Raw genomic sequence first — 20,953 nt, forward strand, 5'->3', positions numbered from 1 at the left:
TGCAATCTCTCCTTTCCTTCTCTATGAACAGTTATGTTTTGTCTGTATAGCATGCAAGAAGTAATACTTTTCACTGTATACTAATATATGTGACAATAATAAATCAAATCAAAATAGCTAAGACCGATATTTCCTTCCTGAGGTGCAGTGCCTGATACTGAATGCAGTACTCCAGATGTGGTCTAGTAAGAGCTCTGGAACTTGAATTTCACCCCTTCTTATTTTTTGACAAAGATTCTCAGCTGGCTGTACAATGACCAGATATCTAAAACTGTTCTCTAAATTATAGCCCCCATAGTAATCTGTTCACCTTTACTGAAAAGCTTTTAGAAGCACTTGGAAAAGTATGTCCCTGCCCTTGATTCAGCTGTAAAGATGTGGAAGAATGAAGTCTTGGAGCACAGTATTGGTGAAAATCTGCATGTTACACAGATCAGGCAATTTGACCCATTCAGTCTTCTCTGCCATTTTCTTAACCAAGGCATTTCTAATGCTTTAATCCCTTCCCTGTCCACTCTTCAGATCCCTTAATATCTGATTATTAGTTAATTGATTCTGCATCTGTAACCTTCTTGAAGCTGTGCTATGATACTTCACGTGGAGAAAGTGTTCCTAGATTTACTTCTAAGTGGTTTAATTGGGGTAATAAGATTATGTCCCAATGTTCTGGATTTCCTTACTAGGAGGAAGATCTGCATTAAAGAATTCACTCAGATCTGTATTTAACCATCTTGGAATATAACTCGCTAAGTGTTAAATTTTAAACTGCATGTTCGATATAGCCTACAGATCACTGTTTCACAGAACAGACACAAATCTATGTAGGAACGTGTGAAGAGATGGCATTGTTTTATGATGGAGAATAGACGTGAGTGCAAGTTCGTGATTTCCATTATTAAAACACTTTTAAATGACTTGAAATAGATCAATGATATTTTAGATATTATGTAGTCCTTTAGAATGTATGGCAGAAGGAAAGTAACAGTGTTACATATTATTATCACATAAATGCACCATGGGGTTAGGGGCATGACAGTTAGCTCAGCTGGTGTGACGACTAACACAGGAACAGATTAGTGCTAAAAGCACGGAGTTAGAACCCATTCTGAGGGAGGTAAATTCAGGGTCTGCCTCCTTGCCTTACCAATAATAAAAATCATGGCATTTTGTGGTTTGGCAAATAATTGCCAAGGTTGTGCCTTCAGGCAGAGAACTTGGGAAGACAAGAAGAGAAATGCAATAGTCTGATGTGGTACCATATCCCAAAGTTCAATTCTTGATCCAACGTCAACCACTATTATAACAGATTGCAGTTTTGCAGAGCTAGGGAGAAAGGGGCAAGTCAAAGTTAATTTCTCACAACTTCACATTGACCCTCAGAGAAAAGTATGTGATGTGCAAAAAGAGTATCAGGTGTGGTTCTGACACCCTCGATAGCGGGAGAGTTTTCTCCACCTACAGGTCTTAGACAGGAGGAATGGACAGTCTGGAGGCATGTCAAACAAGTTGCCTTCAGAAATTAAGGTGAGAAAATGTGGGAAGATACGATAATGAATATCACTGAGAAATTCTGTAGCTTTTGTCTACGATCAAAATGATTTCTTGGCAGGCTGGCTGGAGCCATTAATGGTATTGGTCCCTGATTCAAAATGCAATAATCCCAATTGGGATTATTGGCAATTGTGATGGGGTTAGACTTCATCCATGGAGCAGCCAGAAGTTGTGTCTTAGCCCAGACCCATCCACAAAATTCCTCCTGTGGAATTTTGACACCCACAAACCCAGCTTTGTTGATGGACACAAACTTGTGGCAACAAGCTGTTTCTCTTTGGTAAGGGCTTGTTGGAAAGTGATGGAATGTTAATCTGTTTTGCAGCAGTTTTCAACTTGAAATCCTCTTAATTATTATGGGGAAGAAATCAGCATTGAACGGTTATTTATCTTTGGGCTAGAGCGATAAAACCTGACTCATTAGCTGAGGAACAGTACTTAAGTCATGTCCGTGCCAAAAATGGCATTGGTAATCTGAGGAATAAACATGCAGGTGCAGTAGGCGAAAAAGAAGGCAAATAGCATGTTGGCCTTCATTGCGAGAAGTTTTGAGTACAGGAGCAGGGATGCATTGTTACAATTATACAGGGCCTTGGTGATGCCACACCTAGAGTATTGTGTACAGTTTTGGCCTCCTTTTCTGAGGAAGGATATTCTTACCCTTGAGGGAGTGCAGCAAAGGTTTACCAGGCTGATTCCAGGGATGGCGGGACTGATGTCTGAGGAGAGATTGACTGGGTTAGGATTGTTTTTGCTGGAGTGAGATGAATAAGGGGGGATCTCGTTGAGACTTATAAAATTCTAACAGGAATAGATAGGATAGATGCAGGAACGGTATTCCCGATATTGGGGGGAGTCCAGAACCGGGGTGACAGTCTGAGAATTCAGGGTAGACCATCTAGGATGGAGGTGAGGAGATATTTCTGCACTCATAGTGGTGAGCCTGTGGAATTCATTACCACAGGAAGTAGTTGATGCCAAAACATTGAATGTATTCAAGGAGCAGCTGGGTATAGTACTTGGCAGGAATGGGATCAAAGGTTATGGAGGAAAAAGCAGGCTGTTGAGAACGATGATCAGCCATGATTGTGATAATGGTGGACCAGGCTCGAAGGGCCAAATGTCTTCCTCCTGCTCTTCTATGTTTCTCATGCAGTTATAGTTCTACAGATATCACTGGCAGATCTTTGGAAGGAGCCAGAGACAAAGAAGTTAGGAGCTGTGTTGACTTTGATAGTCTGGCAATGCATTTCGATCTGATCCAATTAGCAAGAGGTCTATACTCAGGAAGTTGCCAATATCAATGAATACCTGGTGCAAAACCTTTGAGACAATGGACAGTAACTTCCAAGTTCTAGGATGTCACATTGCATGGACACTGGAACACTAAACAAATTTAAGGAGAAGATAGATAAGTTTTAAATTAGTAGCCAAGTGAAGGGTTATGGGAAGGGTCAGGAAGGTGGAGATGAAGTTCACATGAGATCAGACATGATCATATTGAATGGCACAGCAGACTCGAGGGGTTGAATTATCTATACTATTCCAAATTCGTATGTTCTTATTTGTGGTTACCCCCAAAATGTGCTGGGGAACCCCTCTCAGAGGCTCACAGTTTGGCAATTGCCTGGAAGATCAAACTTTCCCTGGGTAATTGCCCTACACTGGGAACCGTTTGGAAATGTGATTTATATCATAAAAGTCATGTTGTTATGACTGGGTTATGTAAGTAGTTACGCAGAAAAGGTTAGTGAAATTAAAACCCCTTCTAACTTACTATTGCACAGTGACCCCACCTACCTGAACCCACAAGTTGAAGGTAAGTCCATCAACTGCAGTAGTGTCCAAAATAATAGACTTGATCTCCAAAATATTGGAATGATCTCCAAAGCAGTGAAAACTCACTCTCAGAACATGCCCTATGATCAACAGCCTTTATTCTCAGTGAGACAAGTACATTTCTTCCCTTCCATTTATTCAGCCCTGCCAATCCCCACTCCTCTCATCATGGAACCCATGAAATGCAGTTAAATTCGGAAGTTTTTTTTAAGCACTTGGTAATGAGTATTTGCACAGGCTACTCTACCAGCTGGTTGTGGACTGCACTATCTACAGAATGCAGTACAGAAATGCGCCTAGCTGTTTCGCTGGTACCTTTCAAACACCACAACCCTCCCCACCTCGAGGCTCCTGGGAAGCAGATACAAAAAAAACATTGCCTCCAAGTCCCACTTCAAGTCATACCCCCAATCCTGACTTGCACATATATTAATTTGACTTTTATGTCATTGGATCAAAATTGTGGAGCATGACATTTTAGGAACACCTTCACCACACAGATTGCAGCAAATTAAAATGTAAGCGAAACACCACCTGTCTTTTGAGATGAAAAGATTAAGAAAGAGAAACTTGAATTTGTTTAGCACCTGACACAATGTCAGCATTTCCTGAAGTGCTTTACAGCTAGTGAAGTATTTGTGAGGGTTGTCATGTTGGAAATGTGGCCGTCAAAACTAAGCACAACAAAAATCCAGATAAAGCAATTTGAATATAACCAGCTAATCTGTACAGCTCATGTTGGTGGAGGGATAAATTTTGGTCACATTTATTTGGCCCCCAGCCGCCTTCAGTGCTGTGGGACCTTTTATCTCTCACCTGAAAGATGACACCTCCAACAGTACAGCACTCCTTCTGTACTGCAGTGGAGTGTCAGCCTAGACCATGTGCTCAGAATTCTGAAATGGGATTTGAATGCATAACCATAGAACTTCCAGGTGAGAGTGCTGTTACTGATCCAGGGCTGACATAATTGCAATCTTGCCAGTGAGTTAATTAAATGTTCAACAGCTTCCAGTATTATTTTTCCTAGTGTTAACCCATGTGTTTCCAGATTTAATTTCACAAACAGGATTTCAGCTTGGGAGTTGGGCTGCTTATCTAGTGGTAACCACTAGGTTTCTGGATACTCCACATTGCGTTAATGCAAGCCTTTTACATTCAACAGCTGCAGTCAGGGATTTCTTATAGTCTGGGAAATCCTATTGTCAAAGGGAGGCAAAAACTTCCGGTTCCGGCAGGGAAATGCTTTTCTAGCACCTCTTGTGGGTCAGAGAGCAGATATCTATCCCTACTACCCAGGCCCCTCCAAGCTGGCCCACCATAAATGGCTTCCTTTCCTTGTAATGATGCATCCCTCCATTTTCTCTTGATCCCAGCTGTAGTCTTCTAGCACAGGCCTTCCTGTTCAACAGCCATTCAATGGCTGCTAGGTTTGAATCAGAGAAGAAGAGTGAAGTCCTGCTGTAAACATAGACACATTCCCTAGTCTGCCGGCTGTTACGAGACCCAATCCCACTGATGTATCTTGGCTATATTGTGTGCTCTCTACCAGATGCATTGCAGCAACGCATTGCAGCTAAATTGGACCACTTGCTTTTTGGGATGCAGGTGTGCAGTGTGGTGAAGTCCATGATACGTCAGTGAGGTTAATGGATTGATGATAGGTTATCTTGTGCCAATTTTCATGGTGGGATTAGTTTTGAAACTATGTGAACCAAATCCCAACAAGCTCCATTTTCTTAATCCTTGTAGGTGTTCGGGCAGCTTAGTCACCGAATTGGGGTCAATGTGATGAAAGGCAACCTGTTAAAATGTATAACATCTTAATCTCTTTCTTTTAATAGCAAAATGATGCGATGGACAGGATAGAATTTAGAGCCGTAACATAATACTGCAGAGGAAATTGAATATAGAGAATTACACAGGCAGGCGCAATTGGCTGTAAACAGCTAGGGCTGTAAACTACCACAATGAGGACTAAACCTATCTTTGAATCCTTTTTAGAGGCTAAAAGATTAAGTATACATACAAAGAGGCTGGAAAACCCTGGCTGATGTTCTAAACTGATATTCTTGTAGTGTTACATCTCTAATCACTTTAATTACCTCAGGAGTGAGTTTGAAAGCTAATGAACTAAATTGCTTGATGTAGATGATAGCTGGCACTTTGAATTACCTCTCATTTCAGGGGTTAGCTGCTTTATCAGAATGTCATTAACAAATTAGTTTAAAAGTCAAAGCACAACTGGAAGCCAGGCGGTGACGAAAGTTATTGGTAATCCAGAAGTCAGCCTCACATTGTGTTCTGTTCCAGTTATGTTATCAGCAGAACGGTCGCAAAAACAAAGCCAGTCAGTTTCTCTTCAGGTCGAGAGATAAGACAATCAGCAAGTGAGACATTCCAGGACCCTCGGTGTGTACTTTCTGGTAGTGAATGATTGACAGAGGCCAAGGGGCAGATTGTCTTTAGGCCCACCACCATCCCCCAACCATCTCTTCTTCCCCAGTTTATAGGTCGGGCCAGGTCAGGTTGGTGTGGGCAGGCTGGAGTGAGGTCAGGGGTCACTTTGTGAGTGCGGCAAAAGACTGGCACAAATAGCTGTTTTAACAAAAAAAATTGCAGTGGGGCTAGACTTTAGAATCTCCACTAGGTGCTGTCTTTTGTCATTCCAATAACATATTGTAAAAATGATGAGAATTTGTCCTGAGCGTTAGGATGCACTTGTGATAAATTCACCTGACGAAGGGGGTAACCCCGAAAGCTAGTGAGTATACTATCAAATAAATAGGTTGGACTAAAACCTGGTGTTGTCAGACTTTTTCTTGTGATAGTACTCAGACTTGTGTGTTGGCCCCACACCAAACCTTGCAGATGGAGTACAGATTGGCACTTCCACACAAGGTGTGAAGTCTTTCTTGATAAATTTAACTGTTTTAAATCCTCTTCAAAGAAGAGCAGGAACGTTCCTATCTCAGAGATGAACATGTTCCATTTGAGCATTTGTGTTTCCCCACCAGATGATATACAAGTTTTTGCAGGTACATTCTCTTGAATGTTATGGTCTATAATTTAATTTCTGGCTGCAGTATCTCAATGGCAAGGAAACCCCAATTTGAATTCAGTAAGGAAAAGGAACACATCAGTATTGTGGATAAGAACAAAAACAAATACTTGAGATGTGTTCAACCATGAAGAGAAACAAAAACAAAGCTCCTGCCTCAAGCTGTCAATCAAGAAGCTTGTTAATTTGATTTGATATAATATTGTCACATGTATGAATATACAGTGAAAAGCATTGTTTCTTGTGTGCTATACAGATAGAGCATACTGTACATAGAGAAGGAAATGAGAATTCTCATTTCCTTTTCTATGTACGGTATGCTCTATCTGTATTACGGTATTAAATTATAAATTATAGTAGTGTTACAGACATAGCTAGGGTGTAGAGAAAGATCAGCTTATTATGAGGTAGATCCATTTAAAAATCTGATGGCAGCAGGGAAAAAGCTGTTTTTGAGTCTGTTGGTACGTGACCTCAGACTTTTATATCTTTTTCCCGATGGAAGAAGTTGGAAGAGAGTTCAGGATGGGTAGGGCCCTTGATCGTGCCGGTGCAAACAGTGTCAGTGGGAGGCTGTCCTGAGTGATGGACTGGGCTTCTTTCACAACCCTTTGCAGTTTCTTGTGGTTTTGGATAGAGCAGCAGTCATACCAAGCTGTGATACAACCCACAATGATTGCTTTCCATGGTGCATTTGTAAAAGTTGGTGAGAAAGTAGTGGACATGCCAAATCTCCTTAAGCTCCTGAAAAAATAGAGACGGGGTCGGGTTTCTTAACTATAGCGTCAGCGTGGAGGGACCAGAGCAGGTTGTGGATCATCAGAACACCTAAAAACTTGAAGCACTCAACTATTTCCACTTTGTCCCCATTAATGTGGATGGGGCATATCCTCCAGGACGCTTTCTGAAGCCGATGACTGTCTACTAGCTGGTGCCGTACCAATGATTTATCAAGGTTTACCATAACTTATTTGTCTTGTACTTTTATGTCTCTGTTAATAAAGTTAATAATCCTTTCTGCTGTTTTAATTTTGTCAACTTGACAAACGTCAAAGATTTGTATATGTGAAGTACATCTCTCTGTTCCTTTAAAAATTAGACCATTTAATTTCTATTTTGTCTCATTTGTACTTTACACATTACTGTGTTACATTTCATCTACCATGTGTCTGTCCATCCCATTGGTCTGTTGATGTGGGAGATGGTGGAATAGTAATATTACACTGGAATGGTAATCCAGAGACCCAGGGTATCGCTCTGGGGTCCTCGGTTCACATCCCACCATGCAGATGGTGAAATTTGAGTTCAATAAAAATCTGGAGTTAAAAGTTAACAATGACCATGGAACCATTGTAAAAACATATTTGGTTCACTAATGAACTTTAGGGAGGGAAGTCTGCCATCCTTGCCTGGTCTAGTTTATGTTGTTGACTCTTAACTGGTCCTGCCAACTATTCAGCATTACTGTCTGCTTTCTGTCTAGCATGATGTGGAGATGCTGGCGTTGGACTGGGGTAAGCACAGTAAGAAGTCTCATTTCTTACAAGAGGTCTTGTAAGATCTCTTCACCACACAGGACCTTCAACCGATACTATACATTAGATACATTGATGACATTTTCTTCCTTTGGACTCATGGCGAACCATCATTGAAACAACTATATGATGACATCAACAAGTTCCATCCTACCATCAGATTCACCCTGGACTACTCTCCAGAATTGGTTGCATTCTTGGACACATGCATCTCCATCAAGGACGGTCACCTCAGCACTTCATTGTACTGCAAGCCCATGGATAACCTCATGATGCTCCACTTCTCCAGCTTCCGCCCTAACACGTTAAAGAAGCCATCTCCTACTAATAAGCCCTCCATATACACAGGATCTGCTCAGACGAGGAGGATCACAACAGATACCTACAGATGCTGAAAGATGCCCACATAAGAATAGGAAATGGTGTTCAGCTCATCGATCGACAGTCTCGACGTGCCACAGCGAAAAACCGCACCAAACTCCTCAGAAGACAAACACGGGACATGGTGGAAAGAATACCCTTCATCATCTAGTGCTTCCCCGGAGCGGAGAAGCTATGACATCTTCTCCGGAGCCTTCACCATGTCATTGATGAAGATGAACATCTTGCCAAGACCACCACTTCTTGCCTTCAAACAATTGCACAACCTCAAACTTCTTGCCTTCAGACAACTGCACAACCTCAAACAGACCATTGTCCACAGCAAATTACCCATTCTTCAGCAGAACAGTGACCACAACATCATACAACCCTGCCACAACAACCTCTGCAAGACGTGCTGGGGATTCATTGACACGGATGCCATCATCTCACATGAGAACACCATCCACCAAGTACACAGTACATACTCTTGCAACTCAGTAACGTTGTCTATCACTGCAGGAAAAGATGTCCCGAGGTATGGTATATTGGGGACACTATGCAGACGCTACGACAACGAATGACCGAACACCGCTCAACAATCACCAGGCAGGAGTGTTCCCTTCCAGTCAGGGAACACTTCAGCAGTCACGGGCATTCAGCCTCTGATCTTCGGGTAAGTGTTCTCCAAGAAGGCCTTCATGACACACAACGCAGAGTCGCTGAGCAGAAACTGATAGCTAACTTCCTCACACATGAGGACGGCCTCAACCAGGATCATTGATTCATGTCACACTAACTGTAACCCCCACAACTTGCCCGGGCTTGCAAAATCTCATTAACTGTCCTGGCTGGAGACAATATACAGCTCTTTAACCTGTGCTTGACCCTCTTCACTCACATTGTCTGTACCTTTGAGACTTGATTATCTGTAATGACTCGCATTCCAACCATTATCTTGTAAATTGAGTTTGTGTCTTTATATGCCCTGTTTGTGAACACAAGTCCTCACTCACCTGAAGAAGGAGCTTGAGGCTCTGAAAGCTAGTGCTGCCAAATAAACCTGTTGGACTTTAACCTGGTGTTGTGAGACTTCTTTCTGTCGAGCAGCCAATTCTGTATTTAAATTGTCCCTATCCCTTTAGTCAATTTTACTCACAAGTCTATTAGTGGTACTCAATCAAATGTCTTTTGAAAGTCCATAATCACAGTACCACCTTGGCCTCCAGAAGACTAATCACTGCTTTACTCACTTTATTTATACCAGAAAATAAACTATTCATAAATTGCAGCACTGAATCACTTGCAATTAAGTTTTCATTTTCTCCCCCCTGTGCTTGCAGTTAGGCTTACCTCATTTCTTTTATGTTTTTTCCTGTGCGAGATGCCCTGTGTTGTCAGGTGGTGGCGTAGAGGTATTGTCATTGAACTAGCAATCCAGAGAGCCAGGGTAATGCTCTGGGGAGTTGGGTTTGAAATCCACCACTGCAAATGGTGGGATTTGAATCCAATAGAAATCTGGAATTGGAAGTCTAATGGTGACCATTAAACCATTGCCAATTGTTATCAACACTCATCTCATTCACTAATTAATGTCCTTTCGGGAACAAAATCTGCCACCTAGCTAAGGAAGTATTAAACTGAAGAGAAAACTGTACAGTTCCACGAAGATTAGATGCAGATAGGTCTGGCTAAAGTGATTTGGGAAAGGTGGGACAGGTTGGGCCTGTGCCCATTGATGTTCTGAAGAATGAGAGAACAGAGAATTTGACGCTCAATCAAATCTCCAGTCCCTGCAGTGGGACAGAGAATCAAAGCCAGTGGCAAGGTTACAGAATTCTGGCCCTAATTGAAACACACAAGATCCTTGAGAGACTTGACAGGGTTGATACGGAGACCATGTTCCCTCTATATGGGAAGACCAGAATTGGGGGACATGGTTTAGGAATAAGAGATCTCATTTTTAAGATTGAAACGAGAAGATTTTTTTTCCCTCTGGTGGTTTTCAGTATATAGACTTCTCTTCCCCAGAGATCAGTGGAGGCTGAGTTATTGAATTTATTCAGTGCAGAGCTAGATAGACTTTTTTGATAGCCACAGAGTCAAGGGTTATGCACTGCAGACAGGAAAGTGGCGTTGAAACCACACCAGATCAATCATGAATTTATTGATTGACGGAGCAGGTTTGAGGGGCCGAGTGGTCTATTTCTGCTCTAAAGTCTATGTTTCCATACTCTGTGATCACTCTATCCTGCCAGTGGTCTCGTGTTCTGCTGTACAAAGATTGCTCCTAGTAAACGCCTGTGTTAAACTTGCAACTGTGTGTTTTAGCAACTTCAGACAATTTTATACTATAGCCATCAGCCGTTAGAACAAAAATTGGGTAACAAAAACTGGGCTTTCAAACCGGTTTATTTCATTTGTGCATCTAAAGCTTGTTTTCACCCTCTCTATCAACCAGGGTTCAAAATGTATAGGGCAGTGTACGAATTAGCTCGTAATTAGCTGGCATAGAACCAAACACATGGGTTGAAAATTTAAAATATTGCAAGAAAGATCTCCCCTATCCTCCCTGCTCCTATGTATTTTGACTAGAAGAAGAGTGAGCATTAGAATCTGTGAGGAGTTACCCCTCCAATCATAGATTCTGCCCCTCTGATGCTCCCTGCTCCAGCTCCTCGACTGAGAGATTCACTCCCTCTCTCCCACTTCTGTTGCTCCTCCGGAGACCAGTGAGGGAATTCCTGGCTTCCCTGTGATCTGCTTCTCACAGTGAGAACCAGCATGCCGTTTGCCAGTGATGGGATCTTCTGATGGGCCTTCACATGGACCACACCCAACTTTGCCAGGAATTCCAGGGTGGGAGCATGCCATCAGTGGGACCAGAAGATCCCGCCAATGTAAACAGCTGAAAATCTCCAGCCAAAATTTACGATAGGAGGAGCAGAAGGGGTGGGAGAAGGGAATCTTTCATTGGATGTTAAAGAGCAGATTGTAAGGTATGTCACGGAAGTTACTTTGTACAAGCCAAATCTACTTTTCAATGCCATCTATTATATTGGAAGAGAGCTTGTAAGCTTAGATGGAACTAAATAAAAATATATTACCCAAAAAGTTTGTTACCTACTTGCATTCAAATTTTAAAAAAAATTAATTCGTTGGAAATGGGCATTGCTGGCTGGCTGGCCAACATTTGTTGCCTAAACCCTAGTTGCCCTAAGGCAGCTGAGAGTCAACCACGTTGCTGTGGTTCTGGAGTCACATGTAGGCCAGACCAGGTAAAGATGGCAGATTTATTTCCCTAAAGGACATTAGTGAACCAGATGGATTTTTCTGGCAATTGACAATGGTCATCAGTAGAATCTTAATTCCAGATTTTTTTTATTGAATTCAAATTCCACCATTTTCTATGGCAGGATTTGAACCCAGACCCTCAGAGCATTTGCTGAGTTTCTGGATTAGTGGTCTAGTAATAATGCCACAAGGCCATCATGTTCCCTGACCATGGCCTGCGCTTATTGTGCAACTCCTTGAAAATTCTCTCATGGGAGACTTTGGAGAGAAATGGTATCAAGTATTGCATCATGGATCTTTCCATTGTAACCATCCCTGATTATTTTTTAATTCACAATATATTTCAATTTCATGTGAGCCTAAAAATGCTAGGATTGGAGAAGGGTGGGAGGCGGTGAGAGAGACAGAGGGAAGTGGTGAGGTGGGGGGGGGTGGTGGAATTAGTCAGCAGGTACCTCTTTCAGCCCTAACAAGACCAAAGCCTAACTGGCTTGTTGTTGCTGGTGTTTGACAAAGGTTCGTTGACCAAGACTCTAGGAGAATTTCATGTTCTTTGAGCAATATCATGGGATCTTTATCATCCATTGGAACAGCCAGGAAAGAGCCTATTTTAACATTGAGCGGAAAAATGGCATCATTTGAAAATGCAGTATGCCTATAATGCTAGCCTTGATTTTGTTTCATGTTCTGAAGTGAGGTATTTGACTGCTCCCTTCTGTGTAGCTCAGTCGCACACACTTAGTAATGCATTTACACAGGGCTATTATCTTGCCTCTTTGAAAAGAATTTGAACTGATGGGCCATGCCATGCTGGTGTTATATTGCTGATGACAGTGGCTGTTTCAAATATTTTGTTTTGTATAGAAATAAAAAGTAAAACTGAAATATCATGCTGATGTTCTGAAAAGAGCTTTTGTTGTAATGCCTTCTCGCTGTGCCAATAAATTAAGAATGTTTTCTTCTGCAGAGGCTGGCTACATGATATAGGAACAAGAAGTCGTAAATTGCCCAGGGGGTTAGGGAGAGGAAATCCAGCTCAAGTTCTCACTCATGATCGCTATCAGAAGATTTCTGCTGAACACTTTTTGAATGTCGTTTGAGATTAGGATTAGGTTTTCATCGTGATGATCAAATAGCCTCTTGATACTCATTTTTGTGACAAATGGCTACACTGTGAAGTATTAGGCAGGCAGCCAGGAACAGCAATCCAGCAAGAGTCAATACCTTAAGGATATGTGGGGTGATTTGACAAGGGAATAGTAAATCTATGACAAAAGCGCTTTATCCACCAGCTCTGACCTTGTTGTATTAACATTCTCACCTCGTGAGGTTCCTGTTATTTTCTTCCAATGTCTAGCCACGGGAAAGCTACAAAATGGCACTTGTCACAAAGTGTTGATGATGCAACATGTAGGAGGTCATAATCAACTTTTCCTTCACTGCCATACAAAATTTCTCTTCAGTTGGACTTTCTAAATGTTACTCTGAAAATCCGCTCATAGCCTACATAAGAACATAGGAATTAGGAGCAGAAGCTGGCAAATTCAGCTCTTCGAGCCTATTCCACCATTTAATCAGATCTTGGCTGATCTCGCTCTGATCTCAAATCCACCTCCTTACCTGTTCCCCTTATCCCTGTTTTTATTAGAAATATGTCTATCTCCCTCTTAAAACCATTGAGTTCCATAAATTCACCGCTCTCTGCGAGAAGTAGTCCCTCCTCATCACAGTTTTAAATCTGTCACCTTTCAATCCATACCTGTGAACTCCTGTTTGAGATTGCTCCACAAGAGGAAAGAGCCTGTAAATGATGCGCTTTATAACAAGTTAATATTTTTAAAATACAGGATCCGTGATCTTATCCTGGCTATTTATCCAAGAAGGCTCTTTTCTCACTTTAAAAAGTATAGGGCAGACATTTGGGGATCTCTGATCATCTGCCTGAAATGCAGCGGGGCAAAACTTGCACCCAGCCATTATCGTTGGATGGGCTCAATCACATAATGTGGGCAGATGCCCATGGCATTTTTGGCATTACTGGAGCATCAGCTGTGCCCTAGTGTTACCACTTGATTGGTAGACGGCAGCATCAGATTATTAGAAAATCGCACACACACTCTCGCGCACACACTCTCTCGCGCTGGAATCTGGGGAATGACCTTGTGGATCAGTTGTCAAATGGGGGAATAGCTAGAGGACAGGGTTTAATAACATCACAAGGTTTAGGTTTAACTATGGGAAAGGTGAAATCCAATAATCAATTGAGGATGGGCCAGTTTCAGCCAGGTGAGAAAGGATCTGACCCAGGTAAACTGGAATCAAATGTTAGCAAGCAAAACTATAGCACAACAAAAGGCTGGCTTGAGGTTCATGTATAGTTGAGGTGCATTCACTCAAGAAAGCTAGGGTAAGCAGTGCTAGAAACATCTAGCTGACAAAAGTGGGAGAGTGATATGAAGACGATAAAAAGGTGAATGTAACACAGGTCAAAATTAACAATATAAGCGAGAACTGTGCTGATTGTAGAAAGCTGAGTGAGGAAGTGAAGAAAGTAATGAAAGAAGTGGTGGGTATGAAAAGAGGCTGGGAAAGGAAATCCTCAACTCTTCTATAGGCATATAAGCATATAAAAGGTAGTAAAAAGAGGAGTGGAACTACTGGGGGAAGAAAATGCACTTTTATAGATGCACCTGGTTGTGCATTCTTTGTGGTTGTTTCACAGCTCGGTGTGGCTCCTGCTCTGCCCAAGACTGCAGGGAACTACAAAAGACTGTGAATGTAGCCCAATCCATCACGCAAACCAGCCTCCCATCCATTGACTCTGTCTACGTTTCCTGCTGCCTCAGCAAAGCAGCCAACATAGTTAAGGACCCCATGCACATCAGACATACTCTCTTCCACATTCTTCCATTGGGAAAAAAATACAAAAGTCTGAGGTCACGTACCAACTGATGCTCCTTCCCTGTTGCCATCAACTTTTGAATGGACCTATCTTGCATTAAGTTGATCTTTCTCTACACCCTAGCTCTGAATATAACACTACATTCTGCACTCTCTCGTTTCCTTCTCTATGAACTGTTTGCTTTGTATGGTGTGCAAAAGACAATCCTTTTCATTGTATGCTAATATATCTAACAATAATAAATCAAATCAAAATCAAATCAAATGAAGATTTACATTTGGAGAGAGGGGCATGGCTGGGGCAGGGGCACATTTCGCATCTCTCTTTTGACAAGGGAAAAAATACTGTCAAAATCAGAGTGAACGCAGAGGCAGTTGAGAAAGTGCATTGATTAAAAATTGGTAGAGTGGTAAGAAAGCTGGCTGTGTTGAAGATTGATATGTCACCCAGACCGGATGAGATGCACGCTAGGATGCTGAGGGAATTAAGGGTAAATGTTGAGGAGGCGCAGGCCACAATTTCAAACCCTCCTTAGATAGGGGGATGGGGAGGACTGGAGAATTGCAAATATTAAACTTAAGTTCAGAAAAGGTGAAAGGATATTCCTGACATCTATAGGCCACGTGGTGGCAGTGATGAATCCTTTGGAAACTATAAACTGGGAGAAAATTGACACCTGGGTAAATATGGATTAATAAGGAAAACCAGACTGATGATTCCCCTATTGGACCTTCCCCACCCACCCCTTCTCCCACCCCAGTCCCCAATGGGTCTCATTATCCCTATGACTACACTACGCTCCAGTCCACCCCACCCCCCTGATCTCTCTCTCCCACAGCCTGCCTTCACCCTTATTTAAGGTCCATGTCCGGGCACCTTTTAAGATCTGGAACGCACTGCCTCAGAATGTGTTGGAGATAGATTCAGTCATGGCTTCCAAGAGGGAATTGAGTAAGCAGCTGAAGAAAAGAATTGTGGGAAAGGGTGGAGTAGTGGGATTAGTTGCGTTGCAGAGAGTCAGCACAGACACAATGAGCCGAATGGCCTCCATCTTTGCTGCAACTATTTTGTGATTCTATTTTGGTTTTGATGAATTTAAACCTACATAGAGAGCAACAGTTGGGAATGTACCAGAAAGTTCACTAGAGGGGAAATGTTTTGCCAGTTTATTTGTTCCGTACAACTGCTTTGAGACAGACAGTAACTGAAACACATGTCTCTGTCTTTGTCAGAAACAATCAGCTCACGTCAAGCTTTTTCTGTTAACGTTTCTGCAGAAGGAACAATGAGAGAAAGCATTGCTTCAACCAGCCTCAAATCCTACCTGCTAATAGATCCGATTAACTCATTTTTGACAACCTCTCACCCCCCGCCCCCCGAAAATGTTTATTTTTTTGTGAAATGCTAGCAAATAAAATATGGGTTGAATGTTGACATTTTGCATCTAAGATGATTTAGCAAGTTATTTAATTACAGCATGTCAGAGCTGAGTTTATTCCTGCCTTCAATCCATGTCTACTCAGATAAACCATACATCAGGATTGGCTGACCTTTCTCTTGTTCAGATCAGTTCTCATGTTCAAATTGGTAATTCTGTACACACCAAGGATAGAATTAGGGTCCTTCAGGTATGTGCAGTTTCAGACAATACCCTATCTGTTTGGCTACCCAGGAGCTTTGCTGTTTCTTGTACACAATGCTGCTATCTTTTATCATTTGGCGTGTACAGTGGTTCCCAAAGGTTGGACATGATCACCATGTTAGATACAAATGCTGAAGCTTTCTTTGAATATCTTTCACAAATCTCACTACGTACTGTGTGTGCAGACTGTAGTGCAGCAGTGCGTATTGTGGTTCTCTGGATACTTAGGTGTCCATATGCATTAACATATACAGTGGGCTTTTCTGGCTGTTCCTGAAGATGGGATCTTCCTGTCCCACCGACGCCACCCCCCCCTCCCCCAAACCCCCCCACCCCCAACCATGTTCCCTGATGGTGGAGGATGTGGGCAATGGGATATCCTACTGGCCATTGCCGGTCTGCCTCCACCACTGCAAAACATGCCACAGTGAAATTAGGGGGACAGTGAATCCACTTAGGGTCCAGGGTCCAGGGTCACGTTAGAATAATATAAGAATTGACATTCCTCGTTCTTTTAAAAATGTATTCCTCCACTACATGATTGTTCCAACCATAAATATTTTTACATATATTATGGCCAGGCTTCTCCAGGCTCCCCCCCCCCTCCCCGCGTGCACACACACACACACACACACACATCCCACGGAGGGAATTCGGTAGCGGAGGTAGCTTGCCGTTGGTTGCTGGTGGGATCTCTTGGTCCATCTGAACTCAATGGCCAGCTGAGCCCCTGCAGAGCCTGCCACAGGAGGGGGTGGGGGAAGGGTTGCCTTTGGCAGAACTGGGAGAATCCACAGGCGGCAGGGGCCGAAAAATCCTAGCCCATGTATAGACCACAATAATTAACAATCTATTTTTATAACTAAATTGAATATCTTGAGAGATATGGAAAATTTGTTCATTTTTCACCAGAATTTTATTCATGGTATTGCTTTTGTCGTGAAATGTTGTGCCTCTTCCTCTGGGCTAAAGCAGGACACTGCAGGCGGTCTTTAACTTGGCAGTACTTCTTCTCTGCTCCAGTAAATCATTCTGTGACTGTGATGGAGTGTTCCGCTGTGTCTGCGGTTCACTCTTTTGGTGCCTGTCTATTTGAAGCATGTACTGGTGAAATTTAACCTGAGGTTCAGAATCTGCTTCTGGAATGTCACCCTGGCTAACTATACCACATGCAGTTTTCTCTCTCGTATGCTGCTTTACAGCTTGCCATGTTACGTCCTGCTCACCATTTTGTGCCTTCAGATCAGCGACTTTATGCTCTAGCTCTAACATTTCGCCTTGGAGTGCTGTAAGTTGCAGGAAAACTTCTTTATCTGAAGTTGCTGAATTAGCTCTCTTCTCTTTTTAATCAAGAGCTCTTCATGACCTCTTGAGAATTTCAGTATCAGACCACAACATTTGCCTCTGCATACCCTCATTAGGATGGAACTTATTCAAACTAGACTCTGTGTCTCTAACAACCACTTTATTTCTCCTGAATGGAGGGTGTTTTCCAATGGACATATTATATTCAACCCTCTGTGATGCCTTCTTCATCTCCTGCTTTACTGAGTTCAGCTGCAGTTCTTCACAACTTTAGCCCCAGAATAGCAGAATTTTCTGTTTTCATGAGAATGAACGTGTAGTTAATGTCTCTTCCTTCATGTGTCCCTCAGATTTGGGCCATCATAGCTGTCAATTCTCAGTTCTCCCAGATGTCATTAGAATAGTGTGGCTCGGTTTCAGAGCATCTTTCCTTGAGTAATCATTTTCCTTCACATTTCCAGGAAAGACTTTCACTATCTTCGTGGGTGGCACGGTGGTTAGCACTGCAACACCAGGGATCTGGATTCAATTCCAGCTTTTTGTCACTGTCTGTGTGGAGTTTGCATATTCTTCCCACATCTGCGTGGGTTTCTTCTGGATGCAGCAGTTTCCTCCCACAGTCCAAAGATGTTTGAGTTAGGTGGATTGGCATTGTCCTTAATGTCAGGGATTAGCAGGGTAAATGTGTGGTGTGGGATTGTGGTGGGGCTGTTGTTCCCACAGCCTCTTCAGCACTGTGGGAATTCTGTGGTCCTATAGTTTGAGCATGATAATGTTACTCTGTGCTCCTGTACTTTGGCAGTGCTGTCTCACAGTGCCAGGGACCCAGGTTTGTCACTGTCTGTGTGGAGCCTGCACGTTCTCCCTGCGGGTTTTCTCCGCATACTCCAGTTTCCTCCCACAGTCGGAAAGATGTGCTGGTTGGGTGCATTGGCCATGCTAAATCCTCCCTCAGTGTACCCGACCAGGCAGTGGAGTGTGGTGGCTGGGGGATTTTCACAGTAACTTCATTATAGTGTTAATGTAAGCCTTGCTTGTGACTCATAAATAAACTTTAACTTAAAATTAAAACTTAAACTTGAAATTTTGGGTAGTCAATGTTTTCGTCTGTCTACTCTTGGCTCCATAAAGCCTGCGACATGGTGAGCTTGTCTTTTCTAATCAGATCTTTTGGTACATCAAGGTGTACAGAGTCCCAAACGTGCTGGTTGACCTGCTTGAGATCTGTTTCTTAAATTTACACTTTTTTGAATTAATTTTTGAGACATGGGCATCACTGGCTGGCCAGCATTTATTGCCCATCCCTAGTTGCCCTTGGAAGGCAGTTGAGAGTTGATCAGACTGCTGTGGCTTTGGAGTCACATGTAGACCAGACTAGGTAAGGACAGAAAATTTCCTTCCCTAAAGGACATCCGTGAACCAGATGGGTTTTCCGATAATTGACAATGGTTTCGCAGTCATCATCAGATTCTTAATTGCAGATATTTTTTATTGATTTCAAATTCCACCATCTGTCATGGCGGGATTCGAACCTGAGTCTCCAGACTATTAGCTGAGTTTCTGGATTAATTGTCTAGTGACAATACCACAAGGCCATCATTTCCCCTTACTGGCTCCACTTCATTTTCATATGATTCTCTCGGTTTTTCTCTCTGTGGCATTGATTTTTCGAGTTCAGCAGTGAATTCGTTTAAAATGTATAGGTTTTAGTTTTTCCTGCTGCCACCATGTTATATCTCGTGGTTCCTAGGAGTTCAAAATAATCCCACTTTTAGACTCTGATTTCTTTGTGTGCATTTCATAGAATGCACCAGGCTTTACGGACCGATACATTGTTAGTTTGATGCACAAGAAGTGGTGTAGTAGTGAGTGACACTCTGAATATGTAACTATACATATGGGGAATTTCACAGTAACTTCATTGCAGTATTGACGTAAGCCTTGTGACTAATACATAAACTTTATATGTGCACAAAATATGGTTTCTATATCACATTGGGATAATATGACAATACAACTTTCTCCCTCTAATATTTCGTGAGTTGGTGGAGCTGTATAGGGGATTTTGCATCGTGAAATCACAGAAACGCAATAACTTAAATTTAAATTCTATCTCTCCCTTTCTGCAGCATGGTTTGTTCCGGTTGCACAGCGAAGATTACTTTATCGAACCTGTTCATGGCTACCCAAGGAAAGAAGAAGAAGAATCACACATCATATATAAGAGGCATGCTGTCCAGCACTCTCAGAGGAAGCCAATTGATTTGACTCCTATGGGAGGAGGGTCTTGTGGAATACAAGGTATGATTAATAACTCATGTCCATGGTTTCATCAAGTTAACAACTCCAGGAAGTAAACTAAAATTCCATAATTATAGTTGAAGGTGTAGGGAACCTGCTGAGTACCCCTGTTATTAAGTTGCCTGAAAGAGGAGCTGAGGTCCCATGCCCACATGTTTGTCCTTGGCTTGTTGCAATGTTCCAGTGAAGCTCAACGCAAATTAAAGGAACAGCATCTCATCTTCCGGTTAGGCACCTTACAGCCTTCTAGTCTCAACATTGAATTCAACAACTTCAGATGATTTGGTCTACCCCACTTCGACTGCTTTGTTTTCATTCTATTTTGTTTAATTTTTTACTGTTCTCTACCTTTTCCTTTATGGCCTTTCTTCATTTTTCTTACCCCCCTCCCCACTCTTTCCTTCCCCCTACTCCATCCCACTTCCCTGACCTTTTCTCCCCCCCCCCGCTTCCCCTTTTCTACATTCTCTACACCTCTGTCCCATTTCCCCCTCCCCCACTCCCCCCAACGCCTTCATCTGTCACAGTTTACAAATCCTCTGCCGTTTGGCCATTCATACTTTTTGTTCTCTCTGTGGACAGCTATTAGCAGTTTTTTCTCCTGGTTTCTGTGACTCATCTTTCATTCCCTCCCCCTGCAATATAAGTATCTCCCACTTTCTATGCCTTTTAGCTTTGACAAAGGGTCATCTAGACTCGAAACGTCAGCTGTTTTCTCTCCTTACAGATGCTGCCAGATCAGCTAAGATTTTCCGGTGTTTTCTTTTTTGGCCTGAGGTTTAAACATTGGACCGAAGGTGCACATTTGCTCGTTTTATTTGCCCAGACTGTAGCACTAACTGTAGCCAAGGCAGCAAGTAGATATACCCCTGCCTAACCGTGCCATCATACCGCTGTTTTCTCAGGGGAGCACTTGGTACTACTTACTGCCTCCATAATTTAGTGTAACTCGAGATACATGACAAAGTAAAAGGCGTGTAGATAGATTTCAAAGGAGGATTGAAACAGGAATAAATAATTTATCCCTTGAGCCTGTTCCGATTGAACTAATGGTAAATATGTGACCTAACTCTGTATTACCTGCTTTTACCCTGTATCCCTTCATTTCCTTTGGTTCACAGAAATGTCAGTTTTAAAGTTGACTGCATATCAACTGCCATGTG

The 20,953-nt window shown here is 42.4% G+C and overlaps 1 protein-coding gene across 2 annotated transcripts in view; it reads left to right on the forward strand.

Annotated features, from left to right (window-relative positions):
- LOC145362534 (A disintegrin and metalloproteinase with thrombospondin motifs 12-like) overlaps window positions 1-20,953 on the forward strand; it is a 510,217-nt gene that overhangs the window by 79,242 nt on the left and 410,022 nt on the right. For both annotated transcript variants that reach the window (XM_080218577.1, XM_080218596.1), the window contains exon 3: window positions 19,619-19,790. In XM_080218577.1, coding sequence (XP_080074703.1) covers window positions 19,619-19,790 — 172 coding nt within the window. The remainder of the gene's footprint in view (window positions 1-19,618; window positions 19,791-20,953) is intronic.

Source organism: Carcharhinus amblyrhynchos, chromosome 1 (assembly GCF_965287045.1).
Source record: "Carcharhinus amblyrhynchos chromosome 1, sCarAmb.v2.hapA, whole genome shotgun sequence".
In the NCBI taxonomy this organism is placed as follows: Eukaryota; Metazoa; Chordata; class Chondrichthyes; order Carcharhiniformes; family Carcharhinidae; genus Carcharhinus; species Carcharhinus amblyrhynchos.